General features: G+C 49.5%; 1 protein-coding gene across 1 annotated transcript in view; it reads right to left on the bottom strand.

Annotated features, from left to right (window-relative positions):
* Positions 1–3,964: 3,964 nt before the first annotated feature.
* The window catches only part of SORL1 (sortilin related receptor 1), a 156,195-nt gene continuing 145,030 nt past the window's right edge, over positions 3,965–15,129 (bottom strand). The window contains exons 47-48 of the mRNA XM_063943717.1: positions 5,378–5,590; positions 3,965–4,926 (exon numbers count right to left, since the gene is read on the bottom strand). Of these exons, the coding sequence (XP_063799787.1) occupies positions 4,859–4,926; positions 5,378–5,590 (281 nt within the window). The 3' untranslated portion in view covers positions 3,965–4,858. The remainder of the gene's footprint in view (positions 4,927–5,377; positions 5,591–15,129) is intronic.

A 15,129-nucleotide genomic window follows, 5' to 3' on the forward strand; every position in this document is an offset into this window, starting at 1 on the left:
CACTGTCGGCGCGGCCAATCCGGAGCCACCAGAATTACTGCAAGGCCTTCTCGCCGAATGCGTTGGAGAAGACGTGGGAGCAATGGAATTGGTGGGAACACGTAACCCAGCTGAAATTGCCACGGAGCTGTTAGGGCATCGATCAGAAATGCTTGAGGATCCTGAGTTCTTGATCCGTAAACAGGAAGTTTTTTGTTGAGGCGTGACGCCATCAGGTCTATGTCTGGCATTCCCCAGCGATCCACTAGAGAAAGAAACACTTCCTGGTGAAGTTCCCATTCTCCCGGATGAATCGTGTGACGACTCAAAAAATCTGCTTCCCAGTTTTCGACTCCCGGAATGTGAATTGCTGAAATCACGGGAATCCAATGCTCCGCCCACGTGAGAATCTGAGCAACCTCTCTCATTGCGGACCAGCTGCGAGTTCCTCCCTGTTTGTTGATGTAAGCCACTGCCGTGGCATTGTCGGATTGCACCCGAACTGGATGGCCCTGCACCATGGTCTGAATCCAAATGAGAGCATACCGGATCGCTCTCAATTCCAGAATGTTGATCTGTAGTTTTGACTCTTGATTGCTCCAGCGCCCCCGTAAATGATGAGTCTGGAACACTGCTCCCCAACCGCTGAGGCTTGCGTCCGTGGTTACCATCATCCAAGACCAGACCGTGAACGGCGCACCCTTCCTCAGATTGTGACTGTGAAGCCACCAGTAGAGCGACTGACGAGTTCTTATCGACAAGCGTATCAACTGCAGTTCGAGACGTGAATCCGTCCGAGTCCAACAGTGGAGAATCTGAGCTTGAAGAGGTCGGGCGTGGAATCTGGCGTATGGAACTGCCTCGAATGAGGACACCATCTTGCCCAGTACCTGCATGCATCTGAGGACTGACACTGCCGGCAATTTTAACAGGGTTCTGATTCTGGCTTGTAAGTCCTGAATCTTGTCTGTAGGAAGAAACACCTTCTGGCTGTTGGTGTCGAATAGAAGACCCAGAAAAACCATTTTCTGTGACGGGAGTAAAGACGACTTTGGAAAATTGATTATCCACCCGAACGACTGTAGAGTCTCTATCGTTAGACGCAGGTTCTGAGTGAGAATCTCCGGTGACGGGGCCTTGATCAACAGGTCGTCCAAGTATGGGGTGATGTTGACCCCTTTGCAACGGAGAACTGCGACGACATGACCCAGGACCTTCGTAAAAACCCGGGGAGCCGTAGAGAGACCAAAGGGAAGGGCCCGAAACTGAAAATGCCACGGACCTACTGCAAATCTCAGAAGGGATTGATGTCCTATCCAAATTGGAACATGTAGGTATGCGTCCTTTATGTCTATTGAAGCCAAATATTCCCCTGGCTCCATGGCTGCGATAATGGAGCGAATGGATTCCATCCTGAATTTTTGGGATGAAAGGTACGGATTGAGAGCTTTTAGATTTAGAATGGGTCGAAACGAACCGTCCGGCTTGTCTACGAGAAAAAGCCCCGAGTAAAAGCCCCGACCTCTCTGAGGAGCTGGGACCGGAAGGATTACTCCATTTTGTAATAATGTTGCTGTTGCCTGAAGGAGAGCTTGACGTCTGGAGGGGTCGTCTGGGAGAGGTGTGACAAATAGTCGGGTTGGGACGGTCTCTTCGAAATCCAACATATATCCTCTGGAAATGACCCCTATTACCCACCGATCTGGTTTCGATAGGAGCCACACTTCCCTGAAGTGAAGTAAACGAGCCCCAACCTGTATTGATCCCTCCAGAGGGCCCGAAGCGTCATGCCTCAGGCTTGTCGGCAGGCTTACTGACCGGTCTGCGAGTAGCCTGAGCTCCTCTACCTCTGAATGATCCCCTCTGTGGAAATCTGGAGAAGGGTCGAAAGGACTGGAAGTTACCTCTGCCCTGCGTACGAAAGGACCGAAATCTTGTAGGTTTTGGTTTGTTAGTAGCAGACGGAAGGAAAGGGCTCTTTCCTCCCGTAGTATCTGAAATGATCTTCTTTAACTCTGATCCAAAGAGAAACTCGCCTTCAAAAGGAACTGCCGTCAAGGTCTGCTTTGAGTCCGAATCAGCATTCCAAACCCTAAGCCAAAGAGATCGTCTTGTGGATACTGTTAAGGCAGAAACACGGGACTGTAGCGCCACCGAATCCAATAAGGCTTCACCCACGTAAGTAAGGGCCTCAGAAATCTGTTCTGCTAATTGAATGGCCTCCGACGGATCGTCTGACTGCATCCCAGATACAACCTGTGCAAGCCACTCATCAACGGCTTTAAGCACCCAGGCACTCGCCAGAACTGGACGGAGAGAGACACCTGATAAGGAAAACATAGATTTTAGTAATGCTTCTATCTTCCTATCGGTAGAGTCTTTTAAAGTCACAGACTGTACTGACGGAATAACCGTAGCTTTTGCTAAATGCGAAATAGGAGCGTCTACCTTTGGGGCAGTTTCCCAAAATTTTGTATCCTCCTCTGTAAAAGGATATAGAAATTTTAACTTTTTAGGAGCTTGGAAACGCGACTCCGGTTTTAGCCAGGGTTCTTTTAAAATATCCGCAAAGTGCGAGTAAGAAGGGAAGGCAGTAACCTGTCTCTTCTGTCGTTTGAAGAAAGGGGAAGAAGTCTCGGCTACTGCCTCATCCTGAATATTAAGGGTCTGACGAATGGCTTCGATTAGTAGCCTAACACCTGAACTAGTAGATAAATCCTCATCTTCCCAAGCCGAATTTTCGTCCCATTCAGGATCTACCTCCCCTTCTTCCAATGGAGATGTCAGAGTATCCAACTCCTCTCCCGGAAACGCAATAGCGGGCAACGGCTGCGTTCGCTTAGAAGCCGCCGAACTACTGGCCGAATTTACAAATTTATTTACAGACTGAGTCAAATCAGTGAGACACTTTCCCATATTCTGGGCCCACAGCGGTTCCACCTGAGTCTGGGCCAAAGCTGCTTCCGACCTTGACTGACGCAAATCTGAAATTGCATCCACCATGGCCTTGACCCAAGGGGGCATTGACTGATCTGTGGATCTGGCCTGCTGATCTGCCGCTGGTGCACCCGAGCATGATGTACAGAGGGTCCCTGCATCAGCACTCCCCTTAGCCAGCTTTGTGCCACATTGTGAACATGAGAAATAAACCACTGAGGTTGTTTTTCCCTTTGTAGGTTTCTCTGGCTTACTGGTCATCCTGTACTCTGGTGTACTATGTCCTGTCCCCCAAGTTTGTGTGATCCCCCCCCCCTTTTATACTTGCGGTTTTTGTGTAGTGTAATCCCCCTCCGTAGCACAGCGTCCCCCTGTCTGCAGGCAGAGAAGATGGCGCCGTGAATAGCAGCGCGCGCGCGGGCAGAGCTGAGCGGGAAGACGGCTCTGCCCGCCTGACGTCACTCCTCTCACTCTCCGTCAAAACCGGAAGTTCGGCTCCCGTGCGCCGCTACACAGCGGTTGTCACGGCAGCACAGCAACGGTCCAGGGAGTGAATAACACCCTCCCGGACCTAAACACAGTCCGTCCACATCACATTCCACCCCAGTTCAGCCATCCGGCTGTCTGTGGATGGTCGGGCGCTCCGGGGGGGGGGGGGGGGGACGGACGATGTATAGATCAGAATAAATTCCCCATTAGCAATAGGAAATAGGGACAGCCCAATACTGTCAATGACAGATTGTGGCTGTCCAGTACCTCATGCTGCTTTCTTCTCTCTCTCTCTCTCTCTGAAGGCCCCAGTGACCAAGGTATAGTGGCCTCCATGCAGCAGTCTGGAATGGGATACTAACCCCTTCCACTGTTATACCTGTCACCTGTAAACAGGGACTAGGTATTTGTGAAGAAAAAAAAAAAAAATAATCAGAAAATCTAAAGAGAAATAAAAACTGTCTGTACCCCACAGGCACAAAACTAAAAACTGAACAGGGCTGAGCAGGAAGGAGATGGGAGGGGTTAGAGGGGGGAGGAGTCAGCTTTTGATAGTTCTGTGCCAAACTCCACTACCACACACCTCTAACCCACAAGTAACGGCGCAGCATCCCCCAGATGGAGGACAGAGAAAGCTACATACAAAGAGCGATTTGGCTGCTGAAAATGGCAGCTATCTAACTTTTTATTTTCATAAAGTGCTATTCTCCATGTGCACTGATTTCAGCAGGCCGGAATATTAGTGTGATGTCCGAGAATAGTTTTTAAAATAATTTTGTGACTTTAAAAAAAAATTTGCGACATTTCCTCAGTACCCGCCAGCCCAGGCAGAGGACAACGCTACAGCGCAGGCTGTTTATCCCCCCCTCCCCCTATATATAAATAAGCGATCTTTAGATTGGTAAATCTTACACGTGTATCCACAGCCAGCAGATGAAGTCCTAAAATGTTCACATTAACCTCTTCAGCTCTGTCAGCCCACAATCAATAAATCTATACAATGCTACAGCCTTGAGTGCAAAGAGACAGCCATTTGGGACATGTGCAGTCGCCTATACCCAGAGTCTTGCAGAGCAGTCAGTAAGACACCTCAGGGACAGCTGTACAGGGGTCTCGTACTTCAATCATAACCTAAAGATGCCCGTTTTGTGAGAACACGCTCTGCACCAAGCAAACAGGGTGGTGATGACTGGGCACTATGCTCAGGGCTGAAGGGGTCAAACTCTGATTAAAGAACCATTAGTATTTGGTTAAACATTATTTTGCATTTCACAGTTGAGTACTACAAAGTCCTTTTTTTTTTTTTTTTTTTGGCCCATATAAAAATAACATTGCAACTCAAAGTGCATTTGAAAAAATAAAAAACAGAAAATAAAAAAAGGAAACAAATTCACTATTCCCTGGAAATTAAAATATTTACATCATTTGGTTTAAACCCGGGAGAGAACAAGCTTCATGCTATCACCATAGGGACATCATCTGAAAAGCCGGTTATCATGGGAGCATCATCGTCATCGTCACCTGAAAGGGAGAACGCAACATTATGAACAATTGCACTGTGAAAGCACACCACCACGCGTTCCACCGCCCGTTGTCTTCCCAACAAACCCTACGTGGGAAGTTCTGGCAACACCAGAACCAGTTAGGCCAAACACAGCGGTAGCCAAATTGGAGAAGATCCTGCTACCTACCTTGTGACCATCAGCTACTGCCTCCTCTTAATGCCCTCGTCGGAGGACAACACAGAGTTCACCCTTAGACTCCATGTTTCGCCATGTAGTATAATGAGCCTATTGGTTATTTTTTTCTGGCATAGTGGCCACATTGTGGAGCCACGACGTTTCAACTTGTAATTTGTGGATGAAACAGTGATATTTCTTCAAGTCCAGAACATGGTTTCTAGGCCACCCACATCTAGACGCGTTACCTGTATTTAAAGGTCCCTCACGTTCTCACCACTGTCTGGCCTTACCTATATCGTCCCCAGATGAGAAGATAGCGGACCCAAGGCGCGAGCTGTAGTGGCTGTTTGCAAACGCTGTGAAACTGTTCTGGAGCCTCCGATGTCGCATGTACAAGATGATGAAACCGCAGCCCGTTGCCACTAGCAGCAAGAACAGAACTGGGACGACTATAGCAGCCACATCAGTGGACTGGACACCACGGGAAGGCAGGGCGTCCATCTCTGGCAAAGACAATGTAAAAGATATTCAGCTATTTAGCAACTTTAGGAAATAAAATGCGTAGAAATGGAAGATAAAAACGAGTTTTATGGTAAGAACTTACCTTTGTTAAAAATCTTTCTACGAGGTACACTGGGCTCCACAAGGATGGACAATGGGGTGTAGAGTAGGTTCTTGATCCGAGGCACCAACAGGCTCAAAGCTTTGACTGTTCCCAGAATGCACAGCGCCGCCTCCTCTATAACCCCGCCTCCCTGCACAGGAGCTCAGTTTTTAGTTAACCAGCCCAATGCAGTAGCAGGAAGAGAGACGACAACGGTTAGTAGCCACATACACCACACTCTCACGACAGGAGAAGTGTTAGCGGCTAATGCCATACCAACCCAAAGAAGCTAAGAGCGTCAGGGTGGGCGCCTTGTGGAGCCCAGTGTACCTCGCAGAAAGATTTAACAGCGGTAGGTTTTTACCATAAATCTCGTTTTCTGCAGCGGGGTACACTGGGCTCCACAAGGATGGACAATGGGGATGTCCTAGAGCAATTCCTTATGGGAGGGGACGCACTGTAGCGGGCACAAGAACCCGGCGTCCAAAGGAAGCATCCTGGGAAGCGGCAGTATCGAAGGCATAAAACCTTATGAACCTGTTCACGGAGGACCACCTAGCCGCCTTGCACAATTGGTCAAGGGTCGCACCACGTTGGACCGCCCAAGAAGGTCCAACAGACCGAGTAGAATTGGCCGTAATGTGAGCAGGAGCTGACAGACCAGCCTTCACATAAGCAGGTGCAATCACCATTCTAATCCACCTGGCCAGGGTCTGCTTGTGAGCAGGCCAGCCACGTTTGTGAAATCCAAACAAAACAAAGAGAGAATCAGATTTTCGAATAGAAGCAGTTCTCTTCACATAGATATGGAGAGCCCGTACCACATACAAAGACCGCTCTTTGGAAGACAAGTCAGGAGAGACAAAGGCTGGAACCACAATCTCCTGATTAAGGTGGAACGAGGAAACCACCTTAGGTAAATAACCGGGACGAGTCCGAAGTACCGCCCGGTCACGGTGAAAAATCAGATATGGGGAACTACAGGAAAGGGCACCCCAATCCGACACTCCTCTAGCAGAGGCAATAGCCAGCAAGAACACCACCTTAAGGGAAAGCCACTTAAGATCAGCTGAACCAAGGTGTTCAAACAGAGGCTCCTGCAACACCTTCAAAACCACGACAAGTCCCAAGGAGCCACAGGCGGGACATAGGGAGGTTGTATACGCAACACACCCTGAGTGAAAGTATGATCATCAGGTAAAGTCGCAATTTTTCTCTGAAACCACACCGACAAGGCAGAAATATGAACCTTGAGGGAGGCCAGACGCAGGCCTAAATCCAGGCCCTGCTGCAGAAAAGCCAAAAGTTTGGCTGTACTAAACTTGGAAGCGTCATAATTGTTAGATGCGCACCAAACAAAGTAGGAATGCCACACCCTATGGTAAATCCGAGCCGAAGCCGGTTTCCAGGCCCGCAACATAGTTTTAATGACCTCCTCAGAAAAACCCTTAGCCCTCAAGACGGAAGCTTCAAGAGCCACGCCGTCAAAGACAGCCGGGCTAGGTCCTGGTAGACACAGGGGCCCTGAACGAGGAGGTCTGGGCGTTGTGGAAGTAGAGTCGGACGCTCTGACGATAGGCCCTGCAGGTCTGAGAACCAGTGCCGTCTGGGCCACGCTGGAGCTATGAGAAGCAGAATTCCTTTTTCTTGCTGGAACTTCCGAATTACCCTGGGCAGGAATGACACCGGAGGGAACACGCACGGCAGCCGAAACCTCCACGGCACCGCCAGCGCATCCACGAATGCTGCTTGAGGATCCCTTGTCCTTGCTCCGAAGACCGGAACCTTGTGATTGTGTCGAGACGCCATCAGATCTACGTCTGGAAGACCCCACTTTTCCACTAGGAGTTGAAACACTTCTGGATGGAGGCCCCACTCGCCGGCATGCACGTCCTGATGACTGAGAAAGTCCGCTTACCAATTCAGGACTCCCGGAATGAAGATTGCCGATATGGCCGGTAGATGGCGTTCCGCCCAATGTAGAATCCGTGAGACTTCCTTCATTGTCAGACGGCTTCGAGTGCTGCCTTCATGATTTATGTAAGGCCACTGTGGTGGCGTTGTCCGACTGCACTTGAACAGGACGGTTGTGAATTAAATGCTGGGCTAGGTTCAATTCCAGAATGTTGATTGAGAGGAGGGACTCCTCCTTGGTCCACCGACCCTGAAAGGAGTGTTGCTCCAGCACTGTGCCCCAACCTCTTAGACTGGCATCTGTCGTCAACAGGACCCAGTTGGATATCCAGAAGAGACGGACCCTGCTTAATTGTTGGTCCTGGAGCCACCAGAGCAGCGACAGACGGACCTCCGGAGTCAATGAGATCATTTGAGACCTGATCCGGTGAGGCAGGCCGTCCCACTTGGCTCGAATCAGCCTCTGGAGGGGGCGAGAATGGAATTGAGCATACTCCACTATGTCGAATGCTGATACCATGAGGCCCAGCACCTGCATCGCCGAATGTATCGACACTTGCGGACGAGAAAGGAAGCAACGAATCCTGTCCTGAAGCTGCAGGACTTTCTCCTGACACAAGAACAATCTCTGGTTGTGAGTGTCCAATAGCACTCCCAGATGCACCATGCTCTGAGCAGGGATCAGGGAGGATTTCTTCCAGTTGACGAGCCACCCGTGGGCTTGTAGAAACCGGATCGTCATATCTAGATGACGTAGAAGGTCTGGGGAATTTGCCAGGATTAACAAGTCGTCCAGATACGGCAGTATCCTGACCCCTTGACGGCGGAGTACCACCGTCATTACTTTGGTGAAGACTCGCGGAGCCGTTGTTAAACCAAAAGGTAATGCCCGAAACTGGTAATGGAGGTTGCCAATAGCAAACCTCAGGTATTGCTGATGTGACGCTGCTATAGGAATATGCAGGTAAGCATCCTGTATGTCCAGGGAGACCATGTAGTCCCCAGGTTCCAAAGCCAGAACTATAGAGCGAAGGGTTTCCATACGGAACTTGGAAACTTTCACAAACTTGTTCAATGCCTTGAGGTTGAGAATAGGCCAGGAGGACCCATTCGGTTTCGGGACTAGAAACAGTGGAGAATAGTACCCCCGGCCCCTCTGCGCATGAGGCACCTGTACTACGACTCCTGTATCCAGGAGGGTCTGTACCACCGAATGCAGAGTGTTTGCCTTTGTCTGGTCCAACGGAACGTCTGTCTGGCAAAATCGATGAGGGGGTCGGTTTTTGAAGGCTATGGCGTAACCTCGAGTGACGACTTCCCGTACCCAGGCATCTGAAGTGGTTTTCAACCATTCCTGGGTATACCCTAGAAGCCGGCCCCCCCACCCTGTGATCCCCCAGGGGGAGGCCCACCCCGTCATGCGGCAGGCTTATCGGCCTTGGAAGCTGGCTGACGGGCCGCTCAGGCTCTTTTTGGCTTTGGCTTACCAGGTTTGGAAGTGCGGGCCTGCTTGTTGTACGCCTGACCTTTTACTTTACCTGAAGGACGAAAGGGGCGAAAGGAAGTACCTTTAGCCTTCGACACAGAAGGAGCGGTACTTGGCAGACAAGCAGTTTTGGCAGTAGCCAAGTCAGCCACTATCTTATTTAAGTCCTCCCCAAACAGATTATCTCCCTTGAAAGGGAGTACCTCCAGGGTTTTTTTTTTTTTTTTAGAGTCCAGATCCACAAACCAGGATCTCAGCCACAATATCCTACGAGCCAGGACTGACGTAGTAGAGGCCTTGGCTGCTAGGATACCGGCATCAGAAGCCGCCTCTTTAATATAGCGAGAAGCTGTGACAATATATGACAAGCATTGTCTAGCATGGTCAGAAGAGATTTCAGCTTCTAACTCCAAGGCCCATGCTTCAATAGCCTCTGCAGCCCATGTTGCTGCAATAGTGGGCCTTTGTGCAGCATCTGTGAGGGTGTAAATCGCTTTAAGACACCCCTCCACACGTTTATCCGTAGGCTCTTTTAGAGACGTGATGGTAGTGACAGGCAGAGCTGAGGAAACCAGCATCCTAACCACATGCGAGTCTACTGGAGGAGGCGTTTCCCAATTCTTAGACAGCTCCGGCGCGAGGTGATAGCGAGCCAGCATCTTCTTTTGAGGCACAAACTTCGTACCTGGGTTTTTGCAGGGTTCTTGACGTATATCCACTAGGTGATCAGCGTGAGGTAAAACTTGTTTAACCACCTTCTGACGCTTGAACCTATCTGGTTTCTTAGGAGGGACGGATAGCTCGGGATCATCCGTAATCTGTAGAATTAACTTAATAGCCTCCAAAAAGATAAGGAACATCCACATGAGAACAACCCTCCCCATTAGCAGTATCTGAGTCAGAACCTGTGGGGTCAGTGTAAGTGCCGTCTTCATCAGACGAGGCGTCAGTGACAGCAGTGGATTGTGAGGAGACAAGCGCTCGCTTAGAGGACGCCTTGGACTTAAGCGAGCGATGGTCAGACTTTTTTGTAGTCAGGGACTGGTTAAACTTCTTCAATTGAGCAGATAAATCGTCCGCCCACGACGGGTTAGCTGCAGGGACCACATACGGTTGTACCGGCATTGGGGGTCCCATAGGGGGTGTTAGTTTATGAACTAGCGTATGCAGAAGCGTGGAAAAAGCGGCCTACGGTGGGTCATTACTTACCTCCGTTGCCACAGTCCCACTGGGGGGCAAGGAGCCCCCAGAACCAGAGCCCACAGCTGCTATATTCCCCTTATAGTGATCTGTGGCTTCAGCAACACTGGCAGTGTGTTCAGCCCCAGAACCATTACCCTCAGAAGCAGACATGATATAACTTGCAGTATCAGGTAACACAGTACAATTGGCAGCAGCACAATACCTCTTACCCAAACCCCTGTGCAGTGTAGTCAGCACTAGCAGAGATAAAGGAGAGATATGGTGACTAAATCACAGAGAGAGAAAAAAGAGGATTTTGGTACTTACCGATAAATCCATTTCTCTGAATCCTCTAGGGGACACTGGAGTCCTATACAGTAGGGGTGTGAAGGCTTGAACCGAAGGTGTGGCACAAGCTAAAATTAGCATTGTCTGCACAGCCGGCTCCTCCCCCTTCACATCCCTCCTCCCTCAGTTTGAAAAATTTGACTGAGAGAATAGGACATGACACTATAGCACATGGCGAGGAACCGAACCGTACAACATATCAAACAGCGGCCAAGAACTCTTAACCGGAAAAAAAAAGGAACGCTGTTTATACGAGCTGTTTATACGAACTGTTTTAAAACAAGAACTTAGAACACAGCAGGTTGACAGCACCGAGGCGGGCGTCCAGTGTCCCCTAGAGGATTCAGAGAAATGGATTTATCGGTAAGTACCAAAATCCTCTTCTCTCTTTCATCCACTAGGGGACACTGGAGTCCTATAAGTATGGGACGTCCCAAAGTTTACCCCCAGGGTGGGAGTGCTGTCGGTGGCCTGCAAAACTAAACGTCCGAACTTAGATTTTCCGGACGCAAAAGTATCAAACTTGTAAAATTTCGCGAACGTGTGGGCTGAAGACCACGTCGCCGCTCTGCAAAGTTGAGTAGTGGAAGCACCCCTGGCAGCCGCCCACGAGGCACCCACTGAACGGGTAGTATGAGCACCCGTCTGAACCGGAACCTGTTTGCCACAGGAAACATAAGCTTGCCGAATGGTAAGTCTAATCCATCTAGCCAAAGACTGCTAAGATGCTGGCCAACCCTTCTTTGGCCCATCATAAAGAACAAACAAATGGTCCGACTTTCTGAAGGACGACGTAACCTGTACGTATACCCTTAAAGCTCGGACAACATCCAAGGACACGTCCTCATCTGTGAGAACCTGGAAAGATGGAACCACTATTGGCTGGTTTACATGAAACCCCGAAACCACCTTCGGAAGGAAGTCCGCCCTTGTACGGAGTTCCGCCCTATCCTCATGAAAAACTAAGAAAGGGCTCTTACAGGATAAGGCTCCCAACTCAGAAACTCGCCTAGCCGAAGCCAAGGCAAGTAATAACGTGACCTTCCAAGAGAGATATTTCAGGTCTGTTCTTGTCAACGGCTCAAAAGTCGGTGACTTCAAATATTCTAACACCAAATTCAAGTCCCATGGTGCCGTGGGAGGACGAAAAGGGGGTTGAATCCTCAGAACCCCCTGTAAAAAGGTTTGAATCTCTGGCAAGGATGCTAACCGCTGTTGAAAAAGGATGGAGAGAGCCGAAATCTGAACCTTCAGAGAGCCCAGTCTGAGGCCTCCCTCTAGACCGGCCTGAAAGAAAAGTAGAAGTCGAGATAAATGGAAGTTCGTAGAATTCCATCCCCGCTCCTGACACCAAGCCATGTACCGTCTCCAAATCCTGTAGTAGTGTCTGGCTGTGACCGGTTTTCTAGCGGCAATCATTGTAGGGATGGCCGTTTGTGGAATCCCTCGGTTTGTTAAGATCCGGGTTTCAATAGCCACGCCGTCAAACGCAGCCTGTTCAGGTCGGGGTGTAGGAACGGTCCCTGAGATAGCAGGTCCTCTCTCTGAGGTAACCTCCAAGGATCTTCCGCAAGTAACCCCCGCAGGTCGGAGTACCAACTCCTGCGGGGCCAATCTGGTGCGATTAGAATGGCCCACACTCGTTCCCGCTTTACCCTTTTCAGAACCCTGGATATGAGTGGGAATGGTGGAAATATGTAAACCCTCCTGTAACACCAAGGAAGTGTTAATGCGTCCACTCCTGCTGCTGGATCTCGCGTCCTTGACACATATCTGGGCAGCTGATGGTTTTGTCGAGACGCCATTAGGTCCACCTGAGGTAGACCCCATCTTCTCACAATCATGTTGAAAATCCGTGGGTGAAGGCACCACTCTCCCGGATGCATGTCCTGGCGACTGAGGTAATCTGCTTCCCAGTTCTCCACACCTGGAATGAACACTGCCTAGAGAATGATGTCTCTTCTTTCCGCCCACAACAAGATCTTTGTGGCTTCCTTTAACGCCATCCTGCTCTTTGTTCCTCCTTGACGGTTTATGTAAGCCGTCGTCGTGACATTGTCTGACTGAATCCTGATGTGTTGATTCACGACTAGGTCTTCTGCTAAGAGAAGTGCATTGTAAACTGCCCTTAGTTCGAGGATATTTATGGGTAGTTTGCTCTCCTGTAGGGTCCACCGTCCTTGAAACTGATGGTCGTTTAGGACGGCTCCCCAACCTCTGAGACTGGCATCCGTCGTCAGGATCCTCCAATCCCAAATGCTGCATTTTTTGCAGGCTGCAAGGTTCTTGTGTAACGACCACCATATCAGGGAGACCCATACCTGTGGGTGAAGTCGGATTCTCCGATGTAGAAGCCAGTGCGAGCCTGCTCCCTGAGCAATGAGGTTCATTTGGAATGGTCGTGAATGAAGTCTGCCATACTGGAGAGCTTCGAACGACGCCACCATCTTCCCGAGAAGTTGCACACAGAGGTGCAGAGAAACTGTTTGCGTCCTCAGTACCTGAGCCACTAATCTCTATAGGTCCTGGACCTTGTTCTCTGGTAGGAACACCCGTAATAGGACCGTGTCCAAGATGAGACAGAGGAATTGAATCCGTTGAGTCGGTATGAGGTTGGACTTTTGGAAATTGACAATCCATCCATGTTGAATTAGGAATTGATGGGATGTCTGAACATCCTTGAGCAGTCGATTCTGAGATGGAGCCTTGATCAATAAATCGTCCAGATAAGGTATAATCGTGACCCCCAACAGTCTCAGTCCTGCAACCATGATCGCCATGATCTTTGTGAAAATTCTTGGGGCTGATGCTAGGCCGAACGGCAATGCCCAGAATTGGTAGTGATCCGCCACCAGTGCGAACCTTAAGTAAGCCTGGTGAGGAGTCCAGATTGGAATATGCAGATATGCATCCTTTATGTCCATGGATACCATGAACTCGCCCTGTTCTAAGCCTGCAATGACTGATTGGATTGATTCCATCTTGAATTTGTAGACTCTTAAAAACTGGTTGAAAACTTTTAAATTGAGTATTGGTCTGACCGTCCCGTCTGGCTTTGGCACGACAAAAAGATTGGAATAGAACCCCGTTCCTCTCTGAGAACCGGAATAATGACCTCTGCTTGTAGCAATTTGAGAATTGCTGCCCGTAGTACCCTTGCTTTCTGAGGGCACTGAGGCAATCCTGTTGTAAAAAACTGACTGTGAGGCCTCTGTTGAAATTCCAGTTTGTATCCCTGAGAGATTAAGTTGTTCACCCAAAGTTCTGGTGAGGTTTTGGCCCAGATGTCCTGAAAACCTTCCAGTCGGCCGCCCACCAAGGGGGACCCCAGGTGAGCTGGGAGGCCGTCATGCCACGGTCTTGTCAGCGGGTTTATCCTGCTTTCTGGTTGTTGCTTGTGAGCGGCCTCTACCTCTGCCCCCACGTGCTTGTGTACCGAAACCCCTTCCTCTGGCTCGAAAGGACTGAGATCTAAATGAAGTAAATGCTGGTCCCGAATAACCTCTCCTAGTTTGTGGAGCGGTTCTCGTATACGGAGTAGGCAGAAAAGTGGACTTCCCCACTGTAGCCTGCGAAATCCACTTGTCTAATTCTGGTCCGAACAGCATTTCACCCCCAAAGGGGATGGATTCTACCGCCTTCTTGGTCTCAGAGTCTCCCTGCCATTCTCTTAGCCATAAAATCCTTCTAGCCGATATGGCCGATGCAGATATGCGCGATCCTATTCTGCTAATATCCTTAGAAGCTTGACACAAGTACGATCCAGATTCTCGAATGTGTTCTGCCAGTTGGGTAATCTCTTCTAAGCTATTTTCCTCAATAGCTTGTACAATACGGCCGGACCATGCACCCATGGCCTTGTTGAACCAAGCACAGACGATCGCAGGTCTCTGCGCTGCACCAGCTGCAACAAAAATTGACTTTAACGCAGTGTCAACTTTACGGTCTGACGCATCCTTTAAAGTAGTTACGTTAGGAATTGGTAAAATTGTCTTTTTTGACAACCTTCCTAGGGAAGCATCCACTACCGGCGGAGTCTCCCACTTGTCCATTACACCCTTAGGTAGGGGATAAGTTACCTGAAACCGTTTCGGAAATTGAAACAGTTTGTCAGGTTGTTTCCAAGCCTCCTCTATCTGAGATTGGAGGGATTTAGGAATAGGAAACACTGCTGAACGCGGCTTCTGGGATTCGAACAAATCAAAATCTTCCGGCTCTTGTATTTCCTCGTCCTTAAAACTTAGGATCTCTTTTTTTACCGCGTCAATTAAGGAGTCTAGACCTGAGATTGCAGAGTCCTCTTCTGGAAAGTCGGCGTCTAGGTTAGGTTCAATTAACTCACCTTCCTCCGTATCAAGAAGAAAACCCTCTTCCTCCTCTGATTCTCGTATCATAGGGAGAGTTCTCTTAACCGCTTTGCGCACACTCGTTTCTGCGTGTGCGGGCGGCGTTAACCTAATGAGAAATTCCTCCATCGTCTTTGAGAATCCCGCAGCCCATTCTGATTG

Source organism: Pseudophryne corroboree, chromosome 10 (genome assembly GCF_028390025.1).
Source record: "Pseudophryne corroboree isolate aPseCor3 chromosome 10, aPseCor3.hap2, whole genome shotgun sequence".
Classification (NCBI taxonomy): domain Eukaryota; kingdom Metazoa; phylum Chordata; class Amphibia; order Anura; family Myobatrachidae; genus Pseudophryne; species Pseudophryne corroboree.